The sequence below is a fragment of the Electrophorus electricus genome, unplaced genomic scaffold, assembly GCF_013358815.1.
Source record: "Electrophorus electricus isolate fEleEle1 unplaced genomic scaffold, fEleEle1.pri scaffold_117_arrow_ctg1, whole genome shotgun sequence".
Taxonomy (NCBI): Eukaryota; Metazoa; Chordata; class Actinopteri; order Gymnotiformes; family Gymnotidae; genus Electrophorus; species Electrophorus electricus.
This window is the reverse complement of record NW_023336156.1, coordinates 7548-22916: the sequence shown is the minus strand read 5'-3', so window position 1 is coordinate 22916 and position 15369 is coordinate 7548. Positions and strand designations below refer to the sequence as shown.

General features: G+C 40.7%; 1 protein-coding gene across 1 annotated transcript; it reads left to right on the top strand.

The window, feature by feature from the left end:
- Positions 1-204: 204 nt before the first annotated feature.
- On the top strand, positions 205-14735 carry LOC118240918 (arf-GAP with Rho-GAP domain, ANK repeat and PH domain-containing protein 1-like). Its single transcript, XM_035523468.1, has 19 exons — positions 205-230; positions 1336-1481; positions 2126-2215; positions 4107-4242; positions 4347-4449; positions 4920-5094; positions 5672-5881; positions 6161-6373; positions 6817-6922; positions 7283-7430; positions 7756-7824; positions 7989-8072; positions 8674-8785; positions 9159-9272; positions 9789-9919; positions 10135-10217; positions 10719-10754; positions 13074-13137; positions 13257-14735. Exons 1-19 carry the CDS (start codon positions 205-207, stop codon positions 13275-13277), a joined length of 2067 nt encoding a protein of 688 aa, XP_035379361.1. The 3' UTR covers positions 13278-14735.
- The last annotated feature ends 634 nt before the right edge of the window (positions 14736-15369 follow it).

The following is a 15369-nucleotide window of genomic DNA, read 5'->3' as shown; positions in this document are numbered from 1 at the left end:
CACGAAGCCCAGGAAACTCTGTAGCCTTTTGACGGTGGTGGATACCGGCCAATGAAGGATGGCTTCTATTTTTTTGTCATCCATAGTAACTCCCCCATGGCTTACTACATACCCCAGGAAGGTCATGGTCATGATATGGAATTTACATTTCTCCCCCTTTACATACAGTACATTCTCCAGGAGAATCTCTAGTACTGAACGCACATGTCGGATGTGCATCGGAAGATCAGGTGAGTAAATAAGAATGTTGTCAATATACGTGATGACATATCATCCTATTACCGTTCGAAGAACATCATTGATGAATGCTAGGAATATCGAGGGTGTGATGCTGAGACCATACAGCATCACCTTGTACTCATAATGCCCCTTGTGGTGACAAAGGTGGTTTTCCATTCATCTCCCTTCTTGATCCATATAAGATTATACATGTTACAGAGGTCCAATTCTGTGAAGACCTTTGTCTCTTAGCTGTTTCAGGGGCTGAGTGGTAGCGGATAAGCATACTTCCTTGAGATCAGGTTTTGGTTTCGGTAATCAATGCAGAGAAGAAGGCCACTGTCCTTTTTCTTTACGAAGAAAAAACCTGATGTCATGGGGGAAGTGGATGGCTGAATGAAACCCTGCCCTAGTGCCTCCTCTATATATTGTTCCATGGCTCTTTCCTCTTCTTGGGAGAGGGGATAGATGCATGCCTTTGGTAAAGTTGTACCCTCTAGGAGTTTGACAGAACAATCACATGAATGGTGATGGAGTAACAGGGTTGCCTTCGCCCTGCTGGGGGGGAACGAAAACTTGTTCGTCAGCAGGGCTCTCAATCATCGTGGCGCAGAGTCATAGTGTGGGTAAAGTCCAACAGTTCTTCTGACAATAAGCTGACCACTGGGTTATCTCCATTCTGGGGCCATGAAATATATTTGGGTTATGTTGCTCCAGCCACAGCAGGCCCAGAATGACTGGAAATGATGAAGCTTGCAAGACTAGAAAGGATATGAGTTCAGAGTGGAGGGAACTGGTGGTGAGTTGTACAGGGGTTGTGCAGAGAGATATGGGATGATCAGGTCGTGTACCAGATGGGCATGAATGAAGTTGCCCTCTGGCCCGCAATCAACTAGGGCTGTGAACATAGAGGACGGAGTATGAGACCCAATATAAACTGTCAATGTGAATGATTTAGGTTAGGTAGGAGACGACAGTCCCTGACTAGATGGCCTGCTGATCCACAGTATAAACACAGACCTCCTTGGAACCAGCATCATCGTTCCTCCCCAGATAAGCGAAAGGAGTCACATTGCATAGATTCCACCATGGGTTCTTCTCTGACTTCCGATCCAGGACTGGGAAAGGGATAGTTGGAGTGAACACTACCAGACACAGATCTGATTGGACGCCTCCGATTGGTTGCGTCATTGACTGGGTGACGAATGGGCTGCTGGGTTCTGTAGTCTGCATTGGGATCTGCCGTTATGACAGGTACATAGGTAAACATAACATAGAACATAGAAAAAAAAACTGGTGGCTCATTCAAAGAAAGTGTCACAAATGCCACGATATTCAAAATGTCAAACAAGCTGAGTTCAGTCAAAGCTCAGTCAAAAATCAGTCAACGCTCAAATATTAGTCAATGATCAGTCAAAGATTAGTCAAAGCTCAACAATTATTCAAAGATCAAAGTTCAAAGGTCATTCAAAGATCAGTCAACGCTCAAAGATCAGTCAAAGATCAGTCAAAGATCAGTCAAACCTTGGTCAAATCTCAAATATTAGTCAATGATCAGTCAAAGATTAGTCAAAGCTCAACAATTATTCAAAGATCAAAGTTCAAAGGTCATTCAAAGATCAGTCAACGCTCAAAGATCAGTCAAAGATCAGTCAAAGATCAGTCAAACCTTGGTCAAAGCTCAAAGATCGGTCAAAGCTCAGTTAAAGATCTGTCAACACTGAGTCTGGTATTATTTTCCAGACATGGTGCTCAAGGGCAAAATACACAAGCTGAAGATAAAAATAACAAATGTTTCAGTCTGTAGTCTACATAATAATAATAATAATAATAATAATAATAATAAAGGTGTTTAAATACTAGGTTATCCTTTAAGGCATGCTCACAATATCCTCTTTCCACACAGTCGGTCACACGTCTGTTCTCTGTCATAATGGATACCTATTCAAGGTTGCTTCCTCTGCAAGGCCAATCACTGACTACAAACCGCAAGCAGGTAGGTGACTCTGACTTGACCCTTACCTCTCTACATGAGGGTTAACCCTAACCCTTACCATTCTATATGAGGGTTATCCCTAACCCTTACCTCGCTACATGAGAGTTAACCCTAACCCTTACCTCTTTACATGAGGGTTAACCCTAACCCTTACCTCTCTACATGAGGGTTAACCCTAACCCTTACCATTCTATATGAGGGTTATCCCTAACCCTTACCTCTCTACATGAGGGTTAACCCTAACCCTTACCTCTCTACATGAGGGTTAACCCTAACCCTTATCACTCTACATGAAGGTTAACCCTAACCCTTACCAGTCTACATGAGGGTTAATCCTAACCCTTACCAGTCTACATGAGAGTTAACCCTAACCCTTACCTCTCTACATGAGAGTTAACCCTAACCCTTACCTCTCTACATGAGAGTTAACCCTAACCCTTACCTCTCTACATGAGGGTTAACCCTAACCCTTACCACTCTACATGAGGGTTAACCCTAACCCTTACCATTCTACATGAGGGTTAACCCTAACCCTTACCTCTCTACATGAGCGTTAACCCTAACCCTTACCATTCTACATGAGGGTTAACCCTAACCCTTACCTCTCTACATGAAGGTTAACCCTAACCCTTACCATTCTACATGAGGGTTATCCCTAACCCTTACCTCTCTACATGAGGGTTAACCCTAACCCTTACCTCTCTACATGAGGGTTAATCCTAACCCTTACCAGTCTACATGAGAGTTAACCCTAACCCTTACCTCTCTACATGAGGGTTAACCCTAACCCTTACCACTCTACATGAAGGTTAACCCTAACCCTTACCAGTCTACATGAGGGTTAACCCTAACCCTTACCACTCTATATGAGGGTTATCCCTAACGCTTACCTCTCTACATAAGGGTTAACCCTAACCCTTACCACTCTACATGAGGGTTAACTCTAACCCTTACCACTCTATAGAGGTTAACTCTAACCCTTACCACTCTATACAGGGTTAACTCTAACCCTTACCACTCTATAGAGGTTAACTCTAACCCTTACCACTCTATAGAGGTTAACTCTAACCCTTACCACTCTATACAGGGTTAACTCTAACCCATACCACTCTATACAGGGTTAACCCTAACCCTTAGCACTCTACAAGCAGCAGTAAATCCTGCTTTATGAGACAGGTTCCTGATTACACTTGTTCAGTCTTAGCTGCATCATGCACCTACCACACTGGCCCTCTACAGAGACACCATCCCCACCCCTGTGCTACTGCCAACCACAAACACCCATCAAAAGGTGGACTTGACTGATCCCTGAACAGAAATTCAGGATATAAAGCAATCCAGGTGGGAATTAAACTCACAGTCTTCAGCTCTAAAGACTGATGTCTTATCCATATTGGACATTCTAAACTTGTAAACAATTCATTACGTGCTGATTTGTGTTGTGCTGAATGGTATGCTTCCCAATAAAGATGTTGGTTTTCATATCATATTTTAAGCTTATTTTAAGTATTGATGTAGAATCAATCTTGTCAGTAAATCCTTTAAGTAAGGAGGAGTGGATGGCAGCACCCAGACCCCTTTAATGATGCACATTAAATTTGACTGTAGATGATGTGTGTGAATCATGTCTTTGACCTGACATGTTAGATATGGCAAAGTGAAACAGATGCATTTACAATTACATTCATGGCATTTAAAAGACGCTCTTTTCCAGAGCGACTTACAAAAGTGCTTTGTCATTTACTCATAGAATACAGATACACATAAAAGTCATTGTTATGTTAATTTAATTTACTCAGCAAATGTCTTGTGTGTTGTTTGAGTTTGTGGGGAGCCATGAGTTTGAAGGCTTTCATAAAACAGAAGTAATGTTCTTATCTGTGTTTTGTAGATTTTTCTCAGAGGTGGTGTTGCCTGGGCAACGGACTGTTCAGTTACTATAAGACTGAGCAGAGCACTAACAGGTGTGGCTGCATAAAAACGAGTGACATCATCTGCCTGTCCTTCAACAGTCCAGGGATTCATGGGTAACACTCTCCAGCTCTGGCCTGATACTTTTCATTATTTAATGACTGTACTTTCAGTTGTTTAGTCCAACATGGCTATGGTGTCTCTTTTGATTGGTTGGCAGGTATGAACATACCTTTGAGCTGTACACTGATAGTGGGCGGGTCTATCTTTTTGGAGCTGATGACATCGTTACTATCAAAGAGTGGATCAGGGCATTTGCTATAGTAACCAAGATTACTTATATTACTCACACCCTGCTCCTTCAAACACAAACTGTACCTTTACTACCATCTCAAACTCATACTGGACCATTTCTATCACCTCAAACTCAGACTGTACCATTACTGTTTTTTCACACTCAGACTGTGCCATTTTTAACATCTCAAACTGAGACTGTACTATTATGACTGTACTATTACAATATAAGTGTAAGGTAAACTCAAACTGTAGTGTTGATTATCTCTCTGCACTGTGAGGCTATGTAGTTACCCCCTTCTAAATTGGACTGAATTCAATGATCACAATATGGATAACCAGTGATAACCAATCAGACACTACATGCTTTTCTCAGGGAACCAGGGATTATTTTTACTTGAAGAGAGGTTAAAAGGATGAAAGGAAATTCCATTATTTTCTTCTGGAGAGACAAACCAAAGTTTTGTCTGTCTGTCTGTATCTCTGTATGTTCATCCAGGCACTGCTTCCTGCTGTTCTGAGTGATGTTTGTGGACTCTGTGATCGTCTGGGCCGCCTACGCTGTGCTGAAGGCAGTTCTGGAATTGGTTGGTTCTGCCTTAGTGGCTCTAGACTGCAAGTTCTTCTTCATGATTCAGTACAGAATGTTGACCTGCGCAAGCTACTTACACTCAGTGAGTGACAGAGCACACACACTGTAATGAAGGGCTTTTATTTTGTACACTGTAATGAAGAACCTTTATTTATGCACCACATTCAAAATCTCTGTTGTCCAGCCCCATTATTATTCCATGATTGGACAATTTATTTGCCGGGTCACTACTTCCCACCAATGAGAATCTTGGCTTCTGCACATCAACGTCTGAAACACGGTTGCCATTTGTCCATCAGCAACTGGCATTGCAGGCCAGCCTGGATACAGACAGACGTGGTGCACTGGTAGTCTAATTGGGCCATTCTTTTCTCTGCTTTCTTTATTGTGCATCAACAAAGTGTACAGTAAAGAAACCCACTTTCCTTCTTTGGAGGAAAACATCTTTCAGCCATTACTAGAGGATGCAGCTGTAACTCTACAACCAATTATAATTAAACCAGTACACACACACACACACACACACACACACACACACACACACACACACACACAATATGCCTACATAATTCAGCTTTAAAAAACAATCATATCATTTTTTTGCTGGTTGCTGATATTCAGGTGTGCATGCATGTGTGTTTATGTCTGTGTGTATACAGCCCTCAGTGACAGTGTGGGGGATATGGTGTTTTCGTGGAGAGGTGGATCTCTACATGTCATAGCAGAGAACAAGCCCCATTTTCCGGGCTGGGTACGGTCCATCGGACTCTGTGGCGGGGCAGGAGACCAGCCACTCTCCCTGCAGCAGCTCACCGAGTCAGGCATCCCCATCGCTGTTGACCGCTGTCTCGACCACATCACACGTCATGGTACACACACACACACACACACACACACACACACACACACACACACACACACACACACACAATTTTCCAAATAAGCAAAACTGTAACAAGTACCTTGTTTTCAAATACTGTATTTCTTGCATATAAATAGAGTGTTCATAAGTGTATTGGGTTTGTGTGTGTGTGTGTATGTGTGTGTGTGTGTGTGTGTGTGTGTGTGTGTGTGTGTGTGTGTGTGTGTGTATGCGCGTGTGTGTATTTGTGTGTACCATGATGTGTGATGTGTGTGTGTACTGTCAGGTCTCATGTCCACTGGCATCTACAGGAAGTGTGGTGTTCATTCCCATGTGTCAGCTCTGCTGGAAGAATTCCTGCGTGATGCACGGAGTGTTTGTGTTCCCGAAGATATTGCAGTAGACAATGTGACGAACACACTGAAGCGTTTTCTCCGAGAGGTCAGAGAAGGATTGTTTAATGGACAGCAAAACTCACAGAACTGGCTTTGTACTGCAGGTTAATGACATGCACACATACACAAGCACCTGTTATCATCCCTCTTCCAAAAAAAACTACAATCTTTGAGAGGTAGTGTTCGAGAGGTTGACAATGAGAACAAGGGTGTGTGTGTGTGTGTGTGTGTGTGTGTGTGTGTGTGTGTACAGCCCTCTGTGATACTGTGGGGGATATGGTGTTGGTGGTGGGGAAATAGTGTAGAAATATTGAAGACTACTGTGAGATTAGAACAGTGCTGTAAAACCTTTCTCACTGCTGCCTGCACTGGACTGCAGTGTCATTTACATTTACATTTCTTTGCAATGTCAGTACTTTTAGCCTCTTCTCACATATATGGAGGCCATAGATAAAGCTGCTTCCATCCAATCTTGCTTTTTTGTTTGTTTTTGTTTTTTGTTTTTTGGTGTTTTAATCCTGGTGTCATTGTGTCATACTTTCTGCAGAGTTAACAGATAACTGTAACAAAACCAGCAGATACCAGACACTCCTGTCCAGCTTGCCTGAAGTCAACAGAGAGACCTTCAAAGCTCTCTTTAACCACCTCTACTGGTACCCGTCATTACTTTGCTGTAGATGTTTTCAAAAGCTTTGTTTGTTAGGTTCACAATTCAGGAAGAAAGCACGTGAAGGAGACAAAAATTCATATTATTATTTTCATTGTTGTTTTCACTTCCACAAACCAAACACCAACATCTGAGGTTTCATTGCCTTTTTCAAGACAGACAGACCTTTGTGTCTAATTTCCCGTTAGGGATTAGCGAAGTGTTATCTTATACGTGCGCTGCCTTTTGGGACTCTTCCAAAAAAGGAAGTTTTTCAGATTTCAGGACTGGGAAAAGTCTTTCTGGTATATATATTCCCCTTTGCTTTGAGGAACTGTGTGTCTAAGTGCTAACCACTTTCTGTTAGCGTGCAGAACTTCTCCAACATAAACCACATGACGACACGGAATCTGGGACTCGTGTTCGGGCCGACTCTCTTTCAGACGGATAAAGCCGACCCCAGGACCTTCAAAGTGGTGGAGGACTTGATTGGAAGTTACTGTGCCATCTTTAATGTGAGTCCAGCCTGAAACCAGCAGGTCACAACCTTTAAAGTAATGCCTGTCTCCTTGACTGTCCATGAGGACCTGAGTGCTTGTTAAAATTGCTATGGTTCACATGCGTCATTGTTAACGTCACACTGAATAATGAGATAATCTTTCTTTACAATGGTGGCAGTAATAGAATTTCTTTTTTACACATCTGACACAAGTCTAATAGTCTCTAGAATTACTTGTATACTCAGAAGAAATGGAAAGCACCTCAGTCATAGATGCTGTGACATTGCACTGACATTTGAAAGACAGCTAAACACACAGCTAAACAAATGTTTTTCCCCAGATCTCAGATGCAGAGCTTCAGAAGCAGATGGACATGACCCTTCTCATTCTAAACAAGCTCAAAGACCAGGTGAGAGTTCAAGGTTTCAAAGGGCCTCTGGGTAATTTAGACGCTCAACACCTTGCATCTCCACACAGTGCACACCTTGGTGAAACCCATGGCACAGTCTGAACATGTTCACATGTGCAACTTCCTGCCTTCTTCGGATGACTGATGTTGTCACTGTGTACCAGGCCTCTCTGACACCTGTCCCCTCCCACACCGTCTGTGCCATTTACCTGGAGAAGAGGGAGGAGGATGCAGAACTCCTTGTGCAGGTGAGTCACCTTTCAGCAGTGTTCAGCTCAAGCTCGAGCTTGAAGCTTCACCTGCTCCTATATGACAATGGGCTTTTTTTTTTTTTTTTTTTTACTAGGGATTCAAGAATTACATCATGGCCTTAAAGTGTAATCTGTATATAAAATGCAATATTTAGTAACTACACAGACAGTATTTCAAGTCCTGTACCAACTGTCAGTACACTCCAGCCTGTGAAACAAAGCACGTCCACTGTTTTAAGGATTTGTTGACCAGAGCTGCGCATACTGAACCAGACATTCCCATGTTAGCTTAGCTAATATTCCAAAAAATTATACCACTTAGCCATGTTGACAGAAGCCTTCAGCTTTAAGCATGTTTTCATTTTCATTTTTCTCAAAAGCACTGGTCAGGAGCTCTAAGGGACTTGGAATTTAAGTTAATTCTGATTCAGTATACATAAGCAAAATTAAAGTAGAATACACAGATGAAATAAAGAGTGCTCTCTCTCTCTCTCTCTCTCTCTCTCTCTCTCTCTCTCTCTCTGTGTGTGTGTGTGTGTGTGTGTGTGTGTGTGTGTGTGTGTGTGTGTGTGTGTGTGTGTGTGTGTGTGTGTGTGAGGTCGGGATGAGTACAACAGTAGAGGAATTGGTCCTGGAGGTTTTAGAGATGTGTGGAATCCAGCCAGCAGATGGAGAGTTTTGGAGGTGTTATGAGACCAAGGAAGAGATTGGTCAGAAAACATTCCTCAAACAGAGTTGTCAAGCTGTTTTTCTTTATTTAAGTGCAGAAAACAATATTCTTAAATATTCTTTGAAATGAAATATTGTTTTAAATGAAGGTCCGACTGAAGTGCATGTAAATAGTCTAAGAATATAAACTATTAATATATATCTCTAAGCTTAAACCATGTCCACACAGTAACACAAGTGGAAGGACTGAAAACAGATGGATAAATTTTGATACATTTGCAGTGACTGGAATATGGTTGTTGTTTTATACCCTGCACATTGCTTTAAAACCAACTGATAATAGCATTAATGAAACAGGTATAAATACAGATTCAAAGATTTAAAAATAGAGTCATAAAAATGTCTGTTTATCAGAGCGAGAGCTGCACTACAAGGAAGCAGTGCTGCCAGTCTGTTACTCCCTCAGCCCACAGAGCCACCTGTTGGTCAAGAGAAGCCATTACACCAGTGACATCAATATGTATTTGAGTATGTGCAATTCTGCATCAGCTTCCTGTTATCTCCCAGATTAAGTATAAGATCCTTCTACAGTTCAGAGTGCTACTACCTGCGTCTCTGAGTTCATTCACTTATACGGTCCCTCATACTCCCATAGATCCTCTAGCTCTGTTCTTTTTACTGTCCCACAAACTTGACTTACATTTATGGCATTTAGCACTTTTATGACACTTTTATCCAGTGTCCAACAGTGTTAACTTGGCAGTGGTGGGGCTTGGACCAGCAAGTTTCCAATTACAAGTCCAGTACCTTCACCACTGAGCTACATGTAACCAAGGTTCCTTTAAATATGAACTAAAAACTTTCCTCTTCACTGCTCTTGGGTCTTCCAAGTTTCCCACTTGTGAAAGGCACTATATACATTGAAATTATTATTATTATTATTATTATTATTATTATTATTATTATTATAGTGGTGACCTCACTTTCTCTTTACACTTTGTCTCTTGACTCTTTACACAAGCCCACCTCTGTTTCTTCAATCAGGTGGTAAAGAGGAAGTGTGCAAGCTGGGAGCACTACGCATGAGTGAAGTTAAAGGGGGCAAATGCAAGAGCTTTTCCAACCGCCATTGTGAGCTGATTGGCTCCACCTTCAGGCTGTACAAAGAACTGCAGGTGTGTCTATACATGGGTATAAACCTGAATATATGACATAATATATGTGATATAATAGTGGAGAAATACTCTGAATAAACTTAATTTGATCAGGAGTTGTTCAGTCTAAGGCCCCTATAAAGACAGCTCTGTGTGTGTGTGTGTGTGTGTGTGTGTGTGTGTGTGTGTGTGTGTGTGTGTGTGTGTGTGTGTGTGTGTGTGTACTTTTATTGCAGGGCTCTCAGTGTGAGAAGGAATGGCCAGTACAAGAAATAAAGGTCTACCAAGGCTATATGAGTAAACTCCAGCCACCGACACCGTAGGTACACACACACACACACACACACACACACACACACACACACACACACACACACACACACACACACACACACACTCACACACACACACAAACTACAGCCATCTACGCAGTAAATACACACACACAGAAAGTACAGACACGTAGACACACACATATATATATATACACACAGACACACAAACTTCAAACACCTTCATTGTAAATATATTACACACACAGACACACACATGCATATACACACATACAAACTACAGCCAACTACACTGTAATTACAGCCACGTATGCCATAATTACACATATACATTTACACAGATTACAGACACCTACAACATAATTATATACACACACAAACTACTGCTACCTACTCTGAAATTACACACACACTCACCTCACACACAAAGTACAGCCACATATACTGTAAATAACACACACAATTTTTAAGAGTAATATTTCTGAAAGTTATTGTTAATGCACTGTAATTTATTTGTTTGCTTGCAGGTGGGGCTTAACAGTGCTTCATGACCAACAGCAGTGGTGAGAAACAGTACAAATTATTGGATTAAGACTAAGCAAAGACAACAAAAAACCTGGAACTGATTCACCATTGGCATGGCAATAATGCCTTAATCCACTTAATCCACATAATCCACATAATTCACATAATTCACATAATCCACATAATCCAGAACAATCATACATAGTTTTGATTATCATGAGAGATGTAAGATTCTAGGATGTTGTTAGAATTTTTGGATCACTCCAGCTGACAAGGCACACAATCTTGGGATACTTCAGGACAATCATTCTCTGTTCATGTTGCTAAATTGACTCAGTTATGCAGGTTCCTCCTCTATAATATCAGGGAAATCCATCCATTTCTCTCCACAGAAGGCCCTCAGGTGTTTGTTCGGGCCCTTGTCAGACTGGCCTACTGCAACTCACTCCTGGCAGGTCTTCTCCTCTGTGCCATCAGACTCCTGCAGCTCATCCAGAATGCAGCCGCTTGGCTTGTTTTTAATCTCCCAAAGTTCTCACCTCTTACCCCCCTGCAGTGTTCCCTCCACTGGCTCTCTGTAGCAGTTCCATCAGATTAAAACAGTGACAATCTCCTACAAAGCCAGAACAGGGTCAGATCCCATCTACCTAAAGGCACTACTCAAATGCCATTGTTCCCCACACTGCCTTAGAGCCTCTAGTACTGATCGACTCAAAGCACCATATCCCTCAAGACACCAACTGTTCTGTGTCTTGGCCCCCAGGTGGTGGAATTAACTTCCACTGGCTGTTCCTACAGCTGAGTCACTGGCTGTCTTCAAACAAAGACTGTAGACTCATTTCTTGAGTGAGTCACTCATATATGTGTGGAAAGGTAGTGCCTGGACCAGTTGTCATGTCAAGACAGATGACAGGTACCCATGTCCCTACCTATAATCCTATAAATAGATATAGTAGGCATGATTTGGTAGTGTGGGATCCCATAGCATCCAGGTAGTTGATTTTAAGTTATGTTAAATGCATTTTCTCTGCATATGTTGATGTATTTTACATGCTCTTCATTTGGGGAAGATAATCACAGCGTAATATAATTCCCTCACAGGGCACTTAGCATTGGTTGGAATAAAGGAGATGCTATAGGTATGTCTGCCAAGCCTTACAGCAAAAATGGGTTTGATTACAAGACTGCTGTGATGGCGGCAGTGAGAGAGTGATACGTTAGTGTGGATGAGAAGACTCTTTAAGAAGCCAAAAGGCAAGGCAGAACTAAAGTGTGTGTGTGTCAGTGGGCATGTCCCTCTCTCTGGGTGCCTGGGCATTGTGACAACTCTTGTCTGTTTCTGTGTTCCTTACCTAGGATGACTCCTGAACTATTGCTGTATCCAGCATATGTCCGTCCTATTGATCTCTACACTTCTTGTTTTTTAATCTCTATTTCTCTTCATTAATGTGGTCGGAGGGTCTAAACTGTTTGCATTTGGGTAGGAATCGTGTTTAGGTTGTGTTAAATACGGGATTCGGCAGTAGTCACAGTGTTTGTCACACGTGTTCGTAAAAAGAAAAGAGAAACGTCCACATGAGTCAGTGTAAAAAGTACAAGCAATAAAGGTGTTTATTGCAGATTAGCAACAAAATCACATCTCAAGGGACATTCTAAAACAGTTATTCCTAATTTGAAATGCAACAAGGTACGAAAACTGTGTTGGTCCCAGGAATCAAAACGTGTATCTTAATTAAAGTGACCATATGCAAAGGTTTATGAACATAATCCAAAACATAAAGAAAAGCATCCTATGCCTTTAACTTGTACTTAAACAATAGAAATTACACTCGTGCCATCTATATGAGTATTATAATAAATTACAATAATTTAATTACAATAATTACAATCATTTATGCACTTATACTATTTATGGCATTACAACAATACGCTAAACTTACAAAATACATTTTTAATAAATACAAGCAAGGCTAACAGTACAATTCGTACATGACTAAAGTACTTTGGCACCCACATTGAGGGTTGTATGTTGCTTATATGTTAAATAACAGCACTAGGCAACAAAAAAAGGCTCTGGCCCCGCCCCTCTCCTGGAATATTAGTGTGGATTTACACTCCTGAATCATCCATGGAGAAAGAAGTGTGACGACTGAGAGTGATCAAACCTATTTGCCTTAGGTGTAATGTTTGTGTTAGATTTGACACATAGCTTGGCTTTGTCAAGCTGCCGTTTCCACTGGCAATCCACATTAATAAGATTTATTTATGACAGAGACTACAAAGCTCGGGTGTGTGCCATACACTGTAAACCATACACTGTAAGCATTAAGACATAAAAGTCATTTCTTTCTCTCCAGGTACTTTTGCTGTGATTCTGAAGATGAATTCATAGAGTGGATTGCCACTATTATGAGCCTTCAGGTGATTACCTCATGACACCAGTACCATAGATATGCTACACCAGTACCACACCAGTACCACTGTATATGCTTCTCTGTTTCTCCTTTTTTTCTCCCTGTTTCTCTGTCTCTGTTTCTCAGCATGGTGGGGACTTGGGCTGATGGAGGAGGAAGATGGATGCTGTTGGATCCTGTTTTTTTTTGTTTTGCTATTTTTTACAGGGGGCCTTAACAAACAAACTAGAAATGTTTGTCATGTTTTAGATCTTCCTCAGGTTTCTATATATAAACATGCATACTCGCATTTATATTACATATTTACGCTTTATGCACTAACAGATTATATTACACCTTTATGTTCTAACAGATTAACTTCTTTGTTTTCATACAATGAACACTGTTACCAGAAAATCAGCAAATGTAGGTATTTACCAACTGAAAAAAAAAATCACAAATATGCACAAATGCTAAACTTTAAATAACTGCATATATAATTCTTCACATACTAGTTTGCACTAACAGTAATGAAAGCTACACACATTAAGATTGTAGTTTGAAATGGATTCCTACAGTATATGTATGGATTTACCATTTTGATGCCAGTAATTGTTCTTATTCAGAAAACATTTTGATAATGACCTTCCCACACAGTCATACTCATTAAACCTTTTTTTTTTTTTGTGTACATTGTTTTTTGTTTGTTTTTGTTTTCACAAAAAAGGTCATGAGTGTGGCTGCTGGGTTATGGATGGTGACAGAAAATGTCTGAACTTCACGCAGTCGCTCTGGTTTATCAGTGAGAGGGATTGCCCTGCCTATTGACTCTTACCTGTATCATAATGTATGTCAGCAGATAGATAAAAGCAGTATGGCTATAGTGGAAGTGAATCATTAACTTTTAAAAATCTTGTCAATAATGTCTGTTGTACTCGGAGGAACTTAGTGGACAATACATAAGCCAAAGCAAATTTATTTGTAGGCCTACAGCATACATTTCACACGCAAAAAAAGAGTGCTTTATGTTGGCAAGGATGAAAGCAGACAAAAAAAAAATTAAATGAGAGCTTTAGAAAAGAAAAAAAGGAATACATTGGCATTCATTGATGTCATAAAAATGTTAAGGTCAAAACAGAGGTCACGAGTTGGGTGTGACACAACTGAGCACAGTTGCATGTGTTCTCAGAAGAGCTGTATTTGTCCCTCGCTGTTGGAACTCAGATCACCTGCTGTTTTCATTAGACCTGTTTGCTATCATAGTGTTATCTCATCTATTGCTGTTGATGGGTTTGTCTTACAGGTTATTCCTATTTTGGTTCCCTCAAACGCTGTCATGTCATCTAGCTTTTGAACAATACACTGTGCATTGACCCTGATTTTGGATTAAACTTGCATTTAGATCCCATACTCATTTTTGTCTGTCACTGGGCTGCATACATAACCATACCACAGATTGATTGGAAGCACACTCATAGCAGTTCCTGTAGGGGGACATGTCTGGTCTGGGGTTCTGTAGCCTGAGTGTGTTCTCCTTAGTTCCATGGTTTGTGGGGTGGAGATACCAGCAGGTTATCCAAATTGCTTGCACCTGTGAATGGTAAACAGTAGTCTGTTGAACAGCTTGCAAAGTGAGTCTTCTGAGGTGTGGTGGAGAAAGGCGTCAGGCTTAAATGTGTTGGGTTTGTGGAGCCTGTTATGTATCTGACGACAGTTTAACTGAAAGCCTGGAGGTCACTGGTACTGACCTTACCGCAGGTTTTAGTTTTAGTCATTTTTCACTGATATAACCATTCTTTATGTTGTCAGGTTTAATACACAATGTTACCAGTGAAAGAAAACATTCAGAGATCAGCTACATCTGTTGTGAAAGCACTATATAGGTTTTGAAGTTCTTAGAAGGGCTTCAAAAATTGTGAAAACATTTTGTCTTATGGAGTTTTAAAGTTGTAAGAGTGTAAACATTATGATATAAATATCTATTGCTTTGAACATAAACTGGTTTCCTCTTTCTGTTCCTTCCACTTCCACTTTAGTGTATTACCTTTTGAATTTTGTGATTAGTAATATTTTTTTACTTTGCGTTTTGCATGCTGTTGTCAGCATTTATGTCTTGTTTGTACATTGTCAGTTTTCTCAAGTTTTTGCTTTGGTATGTCTGAATGCTGTGGTTCTTCTGTCCTTGATATTATATAAAACATTAATAATAATAAGTATTATTATTAGAACTATAATAACTATTATTATTATTATTATTATT

Excerpts from the sequence above, each read along its gene's own strand:
- LOC118240918 (XM_035523468.1), top strand. The coding sequence starts at position 205 with ATGTCGGATGTGCATCGGAAGATCAG. Across the intron at positions 2,216-4,106 it reads TGACTACAAACCGCAAGCAG|ATTTTTCTCAGAGGTGGTGT; the intron begins GTAGGTGACTCT and ends TGTGTTTTGTAG. Across the intron at positions 6,923-7,282 it reads CTCTTTAACCACCTCTACTG|CGTGCAGAACTTCTCCAACA; the intron begins GTACCCGTCATT and ends ACTTTCTGTTAG.